The sequence below is a fragment of the Platalea leucorodia genome (genome assembly GCF_965183815.1).
Source record: "Platalea leucorodia genome assembly, chromosome: 9".
Lineage (NCBI taxonomy): Eukaryota > Metazoa > Chordata > Aves > Pelecaniformes > Threskiornithidae > Platalea > Platalea leucorodia.
The window spans coordinates 1,936,302-1,953,025 of record NC_138831.1 but is presented as its reverse complement, the minus strand read 5'-3'; the positions used below and the strand labels follow the sequence as shown (position 1 = coordinate 1,953,025).

At 38.9% G+C, this 16,724-nt stretch overlaps 1 protein-coding gene across 35 annotated transcripts in view; it reads right to left on the bottom strand.

Annotated features, from left to right (window-relative positions):
* The window catches only part of SLMAP (sarcolemma associated protein), an 88,548-nt gene that overhangs the window by 50,564 nt on the left and 21,260 nt on the right, over window positions 1–16,724 (bottom strand). For 19 of the 35 annotated variants that reach the window (XM_082321880.1, XM_082321860.1, XM_082321863.1 and 16 more), the window contains exon 3: window positions 1,391–1,538. In XM_082321880.1, the coding sequence (XP_082178006.1) occupies window positions 1,391–1,538 (148 nt within the window). Of the gene's footprint in view, window positions 1–1,384; window positions 1,539–16,724 lie in introns of all 35 variants that reach the window. The other 16 variants (XM_082321858.1, XM_082321861.1, XM_082321862.1 and 13 more) reach the window with 1 other exon arrangement.

Sequence of the window (16,724 nt, the reverse complement as noted above, 5' to 3'; positions counted from 1 at the left end):
GATAGGATTTGTGAGTAACAGATGGAGCAGGCTTCATATTTTTGTTTTGTTCACTTAATGCCCTTTAAAAATTCTACCGTTGTACTATGAGTTGGTTTGTTGGGGTTTAGGAGGTTTGGTTTGGGGGGGTGGTATTGGTGTTCGTTTGGTTTTGGTGTTTTTTGTTTGTTGGGTTTTTTTTGGGTTTTGTTTTTTGTTTTGGTTTGGCTTTTTTTTTTTAAAAGAACTTTACCACCAGCATTTAAATTTAATACTATCCTTTGATTTCATTCTTTCCTAATATACCCCTCTTTAAGGATAAGCTCTATGAACGTCTTGTTCAGAAAAGTAGTAAAGTGGAAGAGCAGTGATGGCAGCTCTGCCATTTTATTGCCAAATCTCTGTGTTACTGGATTAGGATTCTTCAGAACATGGGCAGAACTTTGATGCTTACAGAAAGTAACAGACCCATTATGTAACTTTAAAAAGTCTTGACAATATTGATTACAATCTAATAATTCACACACAGACCAGTTTTCAGAAAGAGAAAGAAATGACTCCTGAAACACTGTACATAAATGCAAAGGAGAAGAGACAGAAGCTGCATTTTTATTGATTAACACAGATATATAGCTATTACAATAATACAAGATCTCTTGAGCGTACATACGGGGAGAAGAGGACACCAAGAAAACCAAACCGAACAAGAAATCCCATCACCTCATTTTTCAGCTAGCAACGTTTTTCTATCCTCACTTTAAACTACCTGCAGGAACCAAAATCAGTAGCAGCCACAGAAAGAAAAAGTAGGTATCTTGACAAGAATTAAATGAGCCAGTTTCAAACTTATTCCGACTACTTTATCAAGAAACGCAGTTTCACGCTTCTGTCACATTAGCTGAAACTTTAGGGTTCATAGCCTTGACAGAAAGTAAAATAAAAAAATAAAGTAAAAAAGTAAAAACCCCACAAAGAACCCCACACAGCACTATGCACACATGCCTGTGCCGCTCTTTTGAAATTGTTGTAAGTCAATGTAAGTGAAGCACTAGCTAAACATGCGGCCCCAGTTGAGCCTCCGCTTCTGGACCTGCGTTTCCACTACCCACACTAGCACCCATACAGCCACACAAGAGCGTGGGCCGTGGAGGCAACCCAGGTAAAACCTAGTTGGCGGGGGGGTGGGTGGGTGGGTGGATATAGTCAGTGCTTTCAGCAGATCCGTTTCTTGATCCGGTTTACCATGTGGCCACAGCACTCACTGCCAGCACAAAGGAGAGAAGAGGTAACAAAAGAAAAAAAAAACCCACCTTATTTTCTTAGAACAGGAATACCATTTTAAAGATTGGATTGTAATAAGATGTTCTAAATAAATATACTTGGAAAAACAAAAAGTGATCCATACCCTTACCTTTCCGCGTGTTCTCCGTCACATCTACGCCAAACTGGATGATGTCACCTGACATAATTTCACATGGTGGGCTTTCCTCAGATCCTCTACTCAGTCTCTGACTATTAATAAAGGTACCATTACTACTTTTAGTGTCTTGAAGATAGAACTGTAAAAACAAGCAAACAAAAAGAATAGTAAAGCATCTGGAAAAAACAAAACAAGTATGATGAAACATAAGCTCCAGTAAAATTATATTTGCTATAAAATATAGCTTGACATCTTGATGTAGAAGAGGACCAATGTATCAAACTCAAAAACGCCTTCCTCAGGAAGCAACATCTTCATATTATCGAGAAATATTTGTATTTGATTTTTAGTTGTTTAACACACGATTGAATTTTCGCACATAGACTATGGAAGTAATTGCTACAAACTGTACTTAACCTACTGCCTGCATGGAAAGGATCCGACATTGTTAGCAACAACACCTTTTGACACACACGTAAGAATTTATATTTATGTTGGTCGACACAAAAGAAGTCTAACTGCTCACACATTTAAGGCACCAGTGTTCCATGGCAGAAACACACTGCAGGGAAGTGCACTGAGGGCACAAGGAAAAGCTGTGGCAGAAGACAGAATTCAGAAATTGTAATATAAGACCACGGGGAAACTAAGGAAAAAAAAAATTAATATGTTTTTACCTCTCAGCGATACTAGTTCACAGCATTAAGTTAATCTCAAGATTGCTGCATCATCAAGTACCTTTGTAAATATCCATTTGTAGAGTTAATTAAATTTTAATAGCAACTTACTGAATCTGAAACTGCTTATGACACAAGACTTCTAGTCAAAACTGCTGCATCTGAGACCAGGTTACAAGTGAGTCACCTGGCAGAAGACCAGCGTCACTGGCTGAGACCTGATCGGCAGACGGCATGAAAGAGGGGACGGGAACGTCACTAACCGGGCAGGTGTAACTACCCAAATGAGTCACTTTCGGGAGGTCAAGCTGACAGCAGTTATTACAGGAACCTGACGGGATGGTAGAAATCCCTGCCTTCCTGCACTCAGAAGGAATCTCATCAAGTCCCAAAGCAAGCATCAATCTTGGGGAGAGATGTTGCCTTCAGAGAAATGAATGTATTCCCATGTTTCTCCTATAAAAGCAATTGATAATTTTTTTCAGGGTTCCATGCAAACTTTTCCATGCTTTTATTTGCCTTTATTATCACACTCCTCAAAAAAAGTGATATATAGCTCAAAATAATAGTGTCGAGGGAAAAGTTGGGTTTAAAAAGGAGTAAGAAACCAGCGCTAGGGCTCTTCCAGATTTCATATTGGGAAATGACACCAAGCACGTGTATCTTACACGCTCGTCCTGAGCGGCACAGAGCAGTGCCCCTAACCTGAGAGCCTAAGTGCCGCTGGGTCCCGAAGATGGGACTCAATACAGTAATCAAGGAGAATGCCAGCACAGGAAAGGTCAGCTAGGTGCACGTAATGACAGGATGAAAAGCAGCACATGAAAGATTTTTTTTCCAACAGATATGCCTTTGATCTTGAATTCAAGAAAAAGAAAATAATAATCAAATAGTCACATGTTCATAAAGATGAAGGGTAAACACAGATTATGGATAGATCAAGCAATTATGGCTGCATTCACTGCACTAACAATCAGACCCACCCTACTCTAAATAATACTCTATATATTATTAAATACTACATATTACTGTATAATAATATATAATATAGCTTTTATAACAGTTATAAGTCTAAAAGCCAATCAAATTAATTAGCTTGTTAATTTACTAAGCTCAGAGTACTGAACCCTCTCACGGTTCAGTGCAGAGAAAACTATTTTGTGCTTCCTGCTTGTTTTCAGTCTGTTTTCAGTCGGCATTCTGCTCCATTTGAAAATCCTTCTCATGAAAAAGTGAGTCACAAGCAAGGAGAAACAAACATGCTCGTGCTTAATTGGTTTTCCCCACCCTTTTCTTTCCTATGCATTATATCTGCCTTTTGTCCCTCCAACTTTTTGATTAATCACTGCGCCTTGTCAAAACACTTCTGCAGAATCGGCAGATGGGGCACAGACGAGAGCACAGGGAAAGACAAGAGAGCGACCACGGGAAAGGAAGGGCGACACAGCATCAGCAACGCAAAACTTACAAAATACCAGTAGAGTCCCAAAATTCAAACTGAAAAAAAAAAATCTGTAAACAAATGGCCACAGAAAATACACATTAAATTTAATATTATTAAATTGATGTCCATTTAACTGTATGCTACTGAATTTCATTATGTAAATTTTAGAAAAGTGATGCTCTTGAAGTCCTTACAAACAGGATTAAAATACTCTCCTCTTCCTGCTTCTAGTAAAGAAATAAGTAAAACCAGCAACATGTTAATAAGCTGATGTCTAAGTAGAAACGCACTGACTTCAACACTTGGCAAAAAGGATTCAGTCATCTTGTCTTTAATGGAGCAACTGGTCAGCAACCCACAGCACCGGTCCCTTTCATGCACCAAAGTCACCTGTTATTGCCATACCAGTTTTCACTAGTTCAAGTTATCTTAAAGGTCTATCCCTTCATCACTTTTGTATCATTACTAAAAGTTATCTATAGAAAACAAAATCAAGTGCAAGCCCTGAGACAAACGCGCGTATATGGTAACCAGGATTTATGGCAGTATACTGGTATTTCATATACTATTAATTATGCAGTATCTTTGGTGGGTTCTCCAATTCCCAAAACAACGCCTTTTGCGCAGCAGCTACGTAATACGGTGCCTTCTGTGGAACCAGCACCATTTGTTCTCCCTGCTTTCCAGCCCAAACCAACAAACTTCAGCAGCTTGAGGAGCACCAGAAGTCTATCCCTTCCCCGGTGCTCCTTGCCGAGTTGCACCACCACCTCTTTAGTCCAACTGGCTCAAGCATTTGTTGAGTCACTGCAAACCAGTTTTGAGAGCTGACGCGAGTTATACGAGGAGGTGCTTAAGCCGGTACTGCCAGAAAAAAGGGCAGCATATACTGACCTAATTACACTTGCTTTTATAATTCACACTTTCCTTCAGATCAAACTAAAGCCCCAGCCCTTTTGTGCCTCGCATTAACAACTAGTCCAATTTAGAGCAGAGAGGATAGCTCATGAACGTTCAAAACACCTCAGCTTTTGAGGACTGTTAAAGTATCACATCCTTAATTCAGATCACAACTATATATATATATATATATATATATATATATAACCACATATATATATGGTTTGAGTGGCAGTTTTCCCTCTTTCTTAAAATGCAAGGTAACATACAACTATTTGAGAAACTTATTCTCCAGCATCGTAGCACCTTCTCAGATAGAAAAAGAAATCCTGGCCCACATTTCCTCCTTAGTAATTTATGTTCCCATCATAGTTTGCATTCTCTCTCTCGTTTATACCCCATTAACAAACTCAGTTAACTGCAGACATCCTACCACGCTGCTTCTACAAAAAGTATGGAGTCTTTATTCTAAAGTCAAACTTGCAGTTCATCAGTACACTCAACCTTCTCCAGTATGGTCCATCTTCTTTAGAAACCGCATTAAGGAAGTTTCAAAAACTTACAGATTTTTGTTTCCATGTTTTACAAGGAATTATGTATTAATTTTACAAATTTAGTATTTATCATATTTCAAGTTAAGACTCAGTTTTGCAAACAGAACAAAAGAACCTCCTCTGCCTTGACCTGTGGGGTATAAAATCTCGTTCCATTTAAGTTCCATTGCTTTCTAGGTCAGTGACTCAGAAGAGTACCTCAACTTGCTAAATCACAGTCTACATTTTACTTCCATGCAGTTCGACAGCATTACAATTTTTCCCTCTGTAACAAATTCCTAATACTTCCTGATTAATGAAATAGAAAAATTCTTCCACAGAGATCCCAGATTATAATGCATTAAACTTACGCACATACAATATATGTATCCTAGCTGATATTAGGAAGTGACAAAATTGCTATGCTCCAGAAGGACAAATTTAACTTTACCTATGAAAAGTAGGTAGAGTGTTTTCTTCAAAGAAATAAAACCAACCACCACCACCAAATATTCTGCTTAATGATTACTACTCTAACATCTTCCAAGAGGTGGGCTGAAGATAACTCCTTACTTGGCCTGACAAGTGAGAAAGTGATGAAGTGCTTTGTTTCCCAAGCCACATGCAGTTCTGGTCCAGGACGAGACACTTCTGAAGGGTCTCGGAGAAGATAAAGGATGGGCTCAGAGATGCAGAAAATCTTGAAAAGAAAGCAGCACACTTTTTCAGTGATTTAATTACCTGGATTTAATTACAGTACAACACAAGGGTAGAACAAACAACGGACGAGCTGTTGTTTTAATATCTTACTCCAAGACTTGCTTTTAGCACTGCTTTTTTTCATCTTCATCTTGACAATATACAGCATCTCTCAATATACGGCGTTATTCCACTGAGGATCAAACTAGAAATTTAACATGAAGTTCTAGAATTAGCCTAAAATGTAGCCAAGTGCATCACTGAAAATGAACTTTTAACTAACTTGCTAGTTTAACATTTTAGCTTCCTCAGAACAAAATGAAAATCTCAAAATAACAGCAGTGCATAATAATCACACACTCAAAAGCCAAAGATAACAGAGATCTTTCTGTTGCATAACTGTTCATTGCAAGGTAAAGAGGGAAAATAAGTGCTCCACATACAGGAAAACAAAAAAAAAAAAAAAAAAAAAAAAAAAAAAATATCACTGTTTAAAGCGCAAGTCCTCTGTTAACGAGTTCTTGACTGTTTAAATAGTGTTTTTTCAAAAACCCTTATGGCCTAACTACCCCAAGTACACTACAACGAACAAAAGAACCTCAAGCCTCTGCTAGGGTGGAACTGTACCAGTACTGCAGTAAGGCAGTAAATCAAGACTGGCGATCGTACTCACATAACATTTGCTATCACTATGTATAGCCGTCCTTTTCCATTTTAAGAGCACATTACTGCTACTCCATCTAACCCAGCTTGAAACTGCAGTTCAGGACAATTACGCTGAGCATTACAGTGAGGAGAATTACTGGAGAACTGAGACAGTTTGCAGAGATGTGAGATTCATTCCATGAAAGCAAACAAATTCTACATCTAAAAATGCAGACATAGACCACAGCATATATTTAAACATATTTCATCCTTATTCCATAGCTGAATTAATAATTAAGTAAATAATAAGCACCAAATACAGGCCATTGCCTCTTTTACAGAAAGTCAATCATTAATATATTTTATTCACTCAATATATTTTCACTGCCTAGACAACCAATGTAGAGAGAGAATCCCAATTTCAGGGCCTCCTAGTTTACCATTCTTTTCGTCATCTCTTATTTTATGTGTGAAAGAAGTATACGCAACTCCCATGTGCTTCAGAGCCCTGTTATACAGACTTTGAGGCATTAGTTTAAACCAGACAGATTTAAATTAATTTGTCAAATTCTGAACTATAGCCACTAAGGAGACAACAACTTCACTTTTGCCACGTTCACTACCGCACAGGGTCAGCAAGGCCGTCAGCTAGAGCAGTTAAGCCATAAAATGCTGCAGTTAAGGCCACAGATTCTTCCCCTACTCATGCTACAAACGAAATGATCAACCGTTAAAACAATTAACGCTGACATTACAAATGCATCCCCCGAGTACTAAAGCTAATACTCAAATGCAGCAAATAAATGGAGATCTAAAAATTGGAATACTTGCCCTAGAGTAATACTTCAGGCCAAAATTGGACCGAGTAGTACAACTGTGTGTGTTTACTTGGTTCATGCTGCGTATTCTACCAGGAGACAACATATATTGGCTTTGCACAATCTGAAAGAGATTTTAATCTCTGTGCACAATCTGCACAAAGATTTTAAAACAATACATACTGGGGTCAAACCAATATGGCCAACATTTATCACACTGCAGCCAGAAAGCTTTTTCTCCGATACAATTAAAAGATCATTTTATCTTCCTTGAAATGTTAGCACTGAGTATTTTCTCATTTTGGGAGCAGCGCTTCTGCCAGAGTACACTGTGCAAACCACACTGAATTCCAGGTCGCTCCTTTGGCTGTAAGATAGAAAAGTTCAAATGCTAAATGATCTCCAGATCGAATTGATTGAGTTCCTCATTCTGGTCTGCTTAGACATATCCTAAATTCCTTTCCTCTCACTCGCCTAACTCCACCCGCCTATCAAGGAAGTAGAAGTATTTGTCTCCATCAGCAAGCATAATTCACAGGGTGGGGTACATCAAGCAAAATTGCTTTTCTATTTGGTCTTATATTTCTTAAACACATGGATCTAATAGCTCTTTGCTTGCTAAACACCAGCTCTTTTAACTTAGGAACAAAACTAGGGCACTAACTTTTGAGTTCTTAGCAGATCTCCTTTCTAAAAGGATCCCAGCTACCTGAGGCCGGCAGAGGCTGTGAAGCTGCAAGTGAGCAGCTGTGAAGGCATTTTCCCGTCAGACTGAACAAACTGCAGGAGTGGCAGACAGCTATTCAGGGACCAAAGTATTGAAGGTCCCCAGAAAAGCACAACTTGCTAGTAGTTTTCAGAAACTTCTTTGGAAAATACACTTAACCGCTCTTTCTATGCGGTAAATAAGAAAAAAGGAAAAAGTGAACCTTTGTTGACATAGCACTGGACAAAAAATATTCGCTCTAAACTTTCAACTGAAAACCTAAGCCTAACCTAAACCCAGCTACTCTGATGAAAAAGGTTAAAACCCTCAGCTACCCCCAGGAATTCAGCGCTATCCCTCCAAACCTGCCAGCAGCCCCAAGGGGCGGGAGGGAGAGGAGCGCGGGGAACGTGCACCTCTGCTGACCACGCTGTTCCCTGTCTGTTTACACCTTCAAGTTTTGTTGACTGTACTGCCAGGACAACCCTGCTGGTTGCTCATACCTGTTGTCAAGCAAAATAAACTGTGGCAGTAAAAGCAGTTTTGCGCCAGCATAACTGAGTCTGGGGATAAAGAGCGTGCAGCCTTTTCTGGACGTATTTGAAGTGCTGTGAAGTATTAATCCCTCTGCTGCTCGCTGTGTCCTGATAGTCCGAGTGCTTTGAAGTTCACTACACCCTGTCATTCGGCTTCGCTCTTCTCTGCGCTAACTCAGCAGGCTGTGCGTGAGGAGGACACGGGGGCTATGGTGGGGACGGGAAGGCGGGTTGGATTTGGAGGAACCGCCTTAGGTAGAGGGGCAATGGCAAACACCGAGGGGCACCAAGAGCTTAAACTGGGCACAAAACATATGTTTGCCTACAACCTTGAGTTGCTCTAGCGTGTTCCTCGGTAGCAAAATGTCACCTTTCTCAACAAAACAGAGCAAACATATCCAGGCGTGTTGTACCTGCAAACATTTCAGCACAGACCTTTCTTTTGACATACTACATTGCAATGCTTATTTTCACTGGTGACTTTGACAGACACACACCTATCAGAATTTTAAATAACGGCACATTGAAAATGTTCACAAAAACGAAAAACATGACAGCATGTTTGCAGGGTTAACTGCCATCTCCTACCTGCTGTGCCCATTAGGCAAAAGCACTTACTTTCTAAACCACTATTCAAACCCTACGTCTGCTAGTAGTTGCAACTGAACTTACTGGTCTGAGGGTGAAAAGCTCAGGACTCAAGGTTACTCTTAGTGAATAGCTCTATACTATTCTTCAATATTTGCAGTTATTCACATAATCTACATCAGGAAAACTCAGAAACGGGATGTCAGATATTGACTTTAAAAGGATTTTAAAATTTGTATTAGGAAGTGGGCATTATTAACAGAAAGGCTACTAAAAAGCCTAAGCAATACTGTTTTAACGATTCAGTTTTAGAACAAGCTGTGCAGAGCTTAAAAGCATTCTATTTAAATGGTTTGGGCTATTATCAAACAAAATTCTCAAGCTGCACTGTTGCATTTTTCAAAGTAATTCATATTAAAGAGATTGGCAGATGGCTACAAGTTTGTTTAGGACCTCAAACTATATCACAATCCAAGTTCTCTAGTTTATAACAAAAGCAAAAACCCATGGTCACAATTTAAAGCTTGTGGATACATATAAAAGAACGAGAATTAAGATCTGTACGGCTTATCTCAGTTTGCTGTAATTACGCATTGGTGTCCTCAACTTCAAACCACGGTCCCACACATCTTTCACAACCACTACACCATTCAAGGCCGAGGTCTTCAACTCACACGTGGTAATGGACACAAGAAAGGAGGCAGCCGAACCCACCGCCATCCTAGTCGTCTCCTCCTTACCCATCACAGAAAGCAGCAAAGTTGGCTCGATGGCAGGGGCAGCTGAACAACTCAGCATGGTTTCAGAATTCCTACCATTTTCAGTTTGCTTAATTTGGTTGGTACGTAACAACGGCCTGGGCTAAAAATGAGCATGCTTTAGAAGCCGGTTCCTAAGCCATAGACTCAAACCACCTGCAGCAGCAGCATCGTTCAAGAGGAACACAGCGGAGAGCAGCCTGTATTTACAATGCCAACTGTCTGAATTCTGTCAATTCTGTAGGTCGGAACCTTAAGACCTTAAAGTACATTTCACAGCCATAATCTGGAGTTCTCTGTATTAGGAGATAGCTGTCTGAAGCTGGAGCAAATTAAGAAAACCACAATGACCTTCATCATCTTTGCTTTCGTAACATATAAGTAAACAAACTGCACTACAATTCCTGGAACCCCCAACATCCCAATGATCGGTACAGAACTGTACAAACATCACTAACCCACTTTCACATTTCTTTTATTTACTTTAGCTCTAAAAGGAACTATCAACACTCCAAACACCTAGAAGAACAATCCTTCTGGAAAAAACGCAGTAGTATTATGGTGACGGTAATTTATATGGAAAAAATACTTTTATATGAGATGTTCGTCATAGAATTCCAACATTACGGTAACAGCTTATACTGAAAGCAGCGCTTTTACTCTACGACTGCGCTCTCACCCAAACTTTGCACAAAAGTTGCCCAAGTCCTGTCGTTTCATTCTTTTTTTTTTTTTTTTTTTTTAAAAAAAAAAAAACCAAAAAGAACCCGGAACCAACCAACATGAATAGAAGCATTATCAGAAAGGATGGTTCCCCTCGCTAACCTATTTGCCCTCACCCTCCTCTGCAGAACTGGTGGCATTCAAGTAGCCTCACAAACTATTTTCTAGAAACAACGATTTGTAACCAAACTTGACAGTTGTGAAGTCAACTCCTCCCAATAACCACATTCTGTAATTGCAAAATGCAGTAAAATGCCCAGTCAGAGAAGAACAAGTCCTGACCACCCTCTATTATGCAGTAACACCTCATTCCTCAAAATTCTGCATAAGTACGTTCATGTAGAAGATTCATGCTGAAGGACGTGACCTGAAGCAATCCTAGGCACGGTACATTCATTCCTCTTACTGAATAAACTTTTCTGTGGTAAACAGAAAGCGTGGAATAAAGTAGTTTAAAAAGGCAAAAGTTACTCATGAGTGCTGATCCATCCGTAGATTATTCAAATAACCCTGAAATGCATTCACAGTAAAAAGGAGCAGGATGAAAAGATACTCCCCAAAACCTCAAAATAAAATGTTTTACCACAAAATGTGACAACACCATCCAAAAATAGATCTCTCTCCACATCAATGTCACTAGTTTTGATGCAAAAGGCTATTTTTAAAAAGAGAAGATCTAGAGGAAGAGTTCTAATTTACAAGTAATTTGGTAGCTGACTGACTTGCTACAGTAAGACATCTGTCACCATAGGTACTAATTACTGCTCTAGAGAACACCTCCTTTACTTAACTTTTGTCCTCACAGTTCACAAGAATTCCTGAAAATCAGCCTGCTACAAATGCTGGATGGTTTCAGGACAACTAGAAAAATTTTCTATTTGTTCTCTTCACAGCTGAATCCAAGTCTGCCCCTTCACATATGCCACGCTTTAGAACTTCCTTTTGTAAGGAAATCACAGAATAGATTAAGGACATTAACAGCCTCAGAAAAGGAGATGCAACTCCATTCTGAATAGAGACAAAGCAGAAAAGTTTCCTACAAAAAAATTCCCCAACTCAGTACTAATTACACAGAATTTTCTTGAGGAAAACAAAAAATTATTTGAATTTTCAGCCTACATGAAAATTCTCAAGTAGAATTTTCATTCTATGTGAAATTCTCATCCTGAAAATGCTGAGAGATTTTTAAGGTATACTGCTGCTTTAAGTGCTAAGCTAAAATATATTAACAATAAAGTGCAATCAAGGGAAAGATTCCCGAGAAATGACTACTCACACATGGTCCCAAGATTCTCAAATTGATTCATTAGAATACAAAAGCAATACAACGAAGAGATTTATTTTCTGTTACTGCTGTCGTAGATGACAATATCTTCCACAACATACAGAGACTTTGAAAAAAATTTCCTGCTCCATATTAAAAACCTGATTAGTGTAATAGACTCACAAAACCAATAAAAACTAGATAAAAAAACAGGTTTCTAGAAGGATATTGTACTCGTTGCAAGGAAGTTGTTCTGCTATATTTCATTAAGGAAGCTCAGTCTCATTACACAAGACATTTATACAGCTACATATCATGTAGCGCTGTGATACCAGTGATTACTTTGTATAATTTACATCAACTTCTATCACCACATCAAACATTTACCCTGGGGAAAACACACGGACAAGGTGACTTTCTGAGGCTTCTCTTAATGTTACTGTGTTCTCTATATTAATCAATTACGGAAATATACTGCAACTTAATACAGCTTTAAAATAAAGAAAAGAAACAAAACACCTTAATAGGCTATTACCCAGAAATCCAGGCTTCTTCAGGATAATCACTTAAGATAATAACTTCTAAGTGTAAAATATTGCTGAAATACTCACCAATCCTGATGCCCTTACATGAATACTTCCCTCTAAAACTAGACTGAAAGCTAAATACTATCGTTTACTGTAATAAACTTAATGAGAGCTTGGCAACAGGACATACTCAAACTTTGCAGCAATGAAAGTAAACATTATCTTGAAGTGTACAAAGTCCCAAAGACTGTATTTGTAGGATGCATGTATCCAGATAAAAAAATAAAGAAGTGAGCTTGCAAAGAGCAGGTTGCCATATATAACTCTAATTTCTCTTCAAATGTATGTTCCTAAAGGTTGGCAATTTATCATTGCAATTTACTCTTACCTTCAAGTGGCAAAAGCACCTGTACTAAAATTCTGCACTAGCAAAAAATGCTAAGACTAATCAGGAACTAAAATTTTTATTCTTAAATTCACTATCAAGAAGTGGTTAAACTTGACAGTTACGTTCTTTGACCAAGTGCGAGATCAAAATTAACTGTGGCCTTGTCTCGATTACAGCAATGAAAAGTACGGCAAAAAGGGAGATTTGTCATGTTTGCACATAGCTTTGCTTTGCCCTAATTTAAGATCAGAAGTAAGGCAAAATTTAAAGACCAGGAGAGATTTATAAGATACTAACCTTATTAAAACCTTGCATAAATAAAAAATAATACCAAAGATTTACAACACCTACTAAAATAAACACTAAATTGTTTTAGCGGGAAAACATTGGAGAATAGGCAGAATTGACAGAAAAAGCAGAAGACAAATGAAAAACCAATGTTTAAAAAAAAAGAAATCTTGACATACTATCAGGATGTGGCACAGTAAATACTTAGAACAAGAAATCCAACACTAACATCATCCATTGTTTCTGCTGCCTCGAAAATCTTGAATTAACGAGATAACTAAGTGATTAACAAAAAATCAACTGAAATTGAAATTCTCCTTAAGAATTTTGCATTACTGAACTTCTATCAGCAAACAGTTACATTTTTCATTTGCAAGCAAATGGGAGAAAAACCCCAACAGAAGCCAAAGTTACCAGATACTCCACCAGGTGAAGAGGCAAAAAAGGAGACGTACTGACAGGGGAACAAGAAGTAGGAGGCAGCTCGTCAGCTCAGCAGGGAACTCCGGCTCTCAGCCACAACCCCAGACATTTCAAGGCAGGTGCAGCACTGCAAAAGCTGCTTAACGCTCTTGCTACACGCTGCTAAGTTTCTCCAATTAGTTAATCATTACATCAAAGCTCCTCTGCTCCTTGCAAAGAAGAATCTCTTCTCACGTGTTCACTTTTCAGAAGTATAGAGAATAAAGGGAGAAGTTGTTGAAACCATTTCAGCCTTTCCTCATTTCTGCGCCTTCCACATAAGGTACGGTGTTTACCTGCCATCGTTAATCCCATACTGCTGCTGGTTTATGACAGAGAAAACTCCCAGTGATCACACAGTCAGACACAGAAAAAAACCACATCAGATTTCACCGACACCTCCAAATGCAATATTTGGTATCGTCACAGTAACACTACATAAAAACTCTAAAAATATCCTGAAAAACTTACGAAGAAGATGTCTGCCTTCCTTTCCGCAAGGGACATATTCCATCTGAAAGGGCTTTTCTAATGCCACTACGGTATTTTTTTTTAAGCAAACATCTGCAGTAGGCCTAGTTAATTCATCTCTCCTTCGCACAAAGCAAAGATTTCATGCTTTCTGCCATCACCTGCTCCTGAGCTGTTTATTAGCAGATGACAGGTGTCACAAGGAAAATAACATCCAGCACATTTCTAAACTACAGTTAAAATAACCATACCGAGGAGAAGCTTAATGTTATGGGGATATAAGTTCAATGCAGCAATAAAGATGCAGTCCTAACTCCAAAGAACTGCTTAAGTACAAACGGCACTGCACTAGTTTTAATCATGTCAAGCTAGATATTCTTGTACCAGGTCCAAACCACAAATACTACCAAAATACAGTGCAGTGAGAGTTCACCGCACGCTTCCTCATACTGAAAACAAGGGTCACAGAGCGGTATGCTCCTCCCTGCTTTTCTGAAGACCTCTCTGCATCACGTAAGGACCAACGCTTTTTATAAAAAAAAAAAAAATACTAAATTTAATTTATTTTCATGCTGTGTTTTGAACTTCGGCATTCCATACAGAGAGCAAATGCTATTAACTGGAAACCAAACACCGTCAGAAAAGGGTGCGGTTCCATCCAAAGACGGAAAATTCATTTTCCGGCACAGAGGAGAAATTTGACAATTGGGAGTTTAATATTTGTACTCCAGGCACTGCCAAGCCATACCTCCAACAAAGTGAGAGCGAAAATAGTCTGGGAGGAGACTGCATTTATTTGCAACTCATTCTTGGGTCAAGACTTTCAAAGCAAGCAGTAATTGGATGCTGGTATTCATGAACAAAGGCAGATTATTCTGGTGTTCCTTTGAGAGCAACAATTTTACAATAAAAAAAAGATTTTTTTTTTTTAAGCTTAAGGTAAGAAACACCTATAGCATGCATCCACATACTGCCATGGGCCTGCCAGCAATCCGAGAGATTGTATGAGCTGATTTTTGGTATGTGATCTTAGAGAATATTGGTCAGCCATTTCTTCAGCTGGGTCCTGCTGGCTTCAGAACAAGGGGCAGGTGCTGCAGCCTTCTCACCGGCTGGGAACATCAGAACAACCCCAGCAGACAGAGGAACGGGGAGAGCGCAGATAAGATGTTCAACGATATGGTAATTACAGTTTCAAACACAGTGAGTCATGATCCATACCGGTCTTAGTCGAGGGCAAAAATCACATACATGGTACCTTGGGTTTACAGATTAAAAGGTTTGCTAACGTGGCAGAACTTGCCAAGGTAATTATTCCAGTACAGCTTTCCACACAGACAAAAGTATCTTGATGCCTTTTTTCTAGCTGTTTTCCATCATCTCCACAAAGTCACCAGGGACATTACACTGATAACACTGTGCCCATGAATTTTATTCTTCAGACAAGCTAAAAAACCGAAACCTGAACGCCCTTTAAAGTAACTCCGTCAATAAAGAAGTACTTCGAACGCATGACAAGTGCCCATGACCAATCTGCCAGTGGGCACGAGGAGCAGCGGCAAGGGAATTGCCAAGTACTGCTGGCAATCTCACACCCTCTCAGCCGCAAAGCCTGAGAGAGTAGGCATCCACACCTCTCAGAAATACATTACCAAGTCTTGCAATTTTTTGGACTAAATGTGCCATGTTTCCCTCTAAAACGTGGAAAATATTTTTCAAAGTACAAAAAGAACCTCTTTCTAGCACCAGTGGTTCTAGATAGTCAGTCTAAGAAGAAATATTCTCTGTGATACATCTTATAAAGGGAAATTGATGGTTTAATTCTTTAAACAGCCATCGAGTCATTTTCCAAACGGCAGATCCTTCCAGGATGAAAACCAGAGACACCTCCAACCATCTACATACAGATTTCAAGTCACACTGTCCAATTGACAAAACATAATATAACATTTTTCTTACCAAGATGATATGCATTTTTAATGGCTACAAACATACCGTGAAATTTTCCACAGTTCACCTCCTAAAAGCTGCAACGTAAAGTTGCTGATACTATGTACACTGAATCACTTAGGTCATCCTTTGTACTTCAGTATCACCAGAAAAGTTAGTTCCATTCCCCCCCGCCCCCCTTTTTTTTTTAAACAAAGCAGTCAGGATAAGCTTGATAGTTTTTTTTTTTATTCCAAATTGATTTAATTAAAAAAAAAAAAAAGGAGGGGGTATGAGAGGGGGAGAGATGACGTAAGTACAGATAATTTCAATCCTGAAAAGCATATGCAAAATTATGAAAAGATGACTAGTCCCAGTGATTACCAAGCTTTTCCATTCAGCTACCAATTCAAGGAACTTGTCCTGCTGAACGTAGAAAGCTGGTAAATTGTTTGCCCATGAATGAAGGGTCAAGTGATTTTTCTCATTAATTCAGTTGTGACGCTTTGACCTAGGAAAAAAGGGGGCTGTTGCAGAGAAAACATGAAGCAAAAAAATAATTCTGCCTAGCAAGAATCACAAAAGAGCAAATTAATGTAGGTGGCCTGAAGGACTTGAATACTTTTTTTTTTTAAACATCCACATCCCTGAAAGTTGAATCCAAAGCCTCATCAAAAGGTTACAAGTGCCACTATGTTCTTCCCATGCGGTAGCCGAAGGCACACACCCAAACACTGCAACCAGCACACCAATAAGGCACTAATGATAATCTCATAAGATTAGAAAAAAATTATACAATAAATCCATCAGATTTTTTTTTTTTGTTTCCATCATAATAATTATAGGTGGTATTCCCTGCTATCAAATTATATAATAGCATATTATGTTTTCTCTGTACAAGCCTGGGGTTATTCAGTTGTCATGTCAGTAACGTGCCGTTCCACAGACCAGTGAACACATTGCTACGGT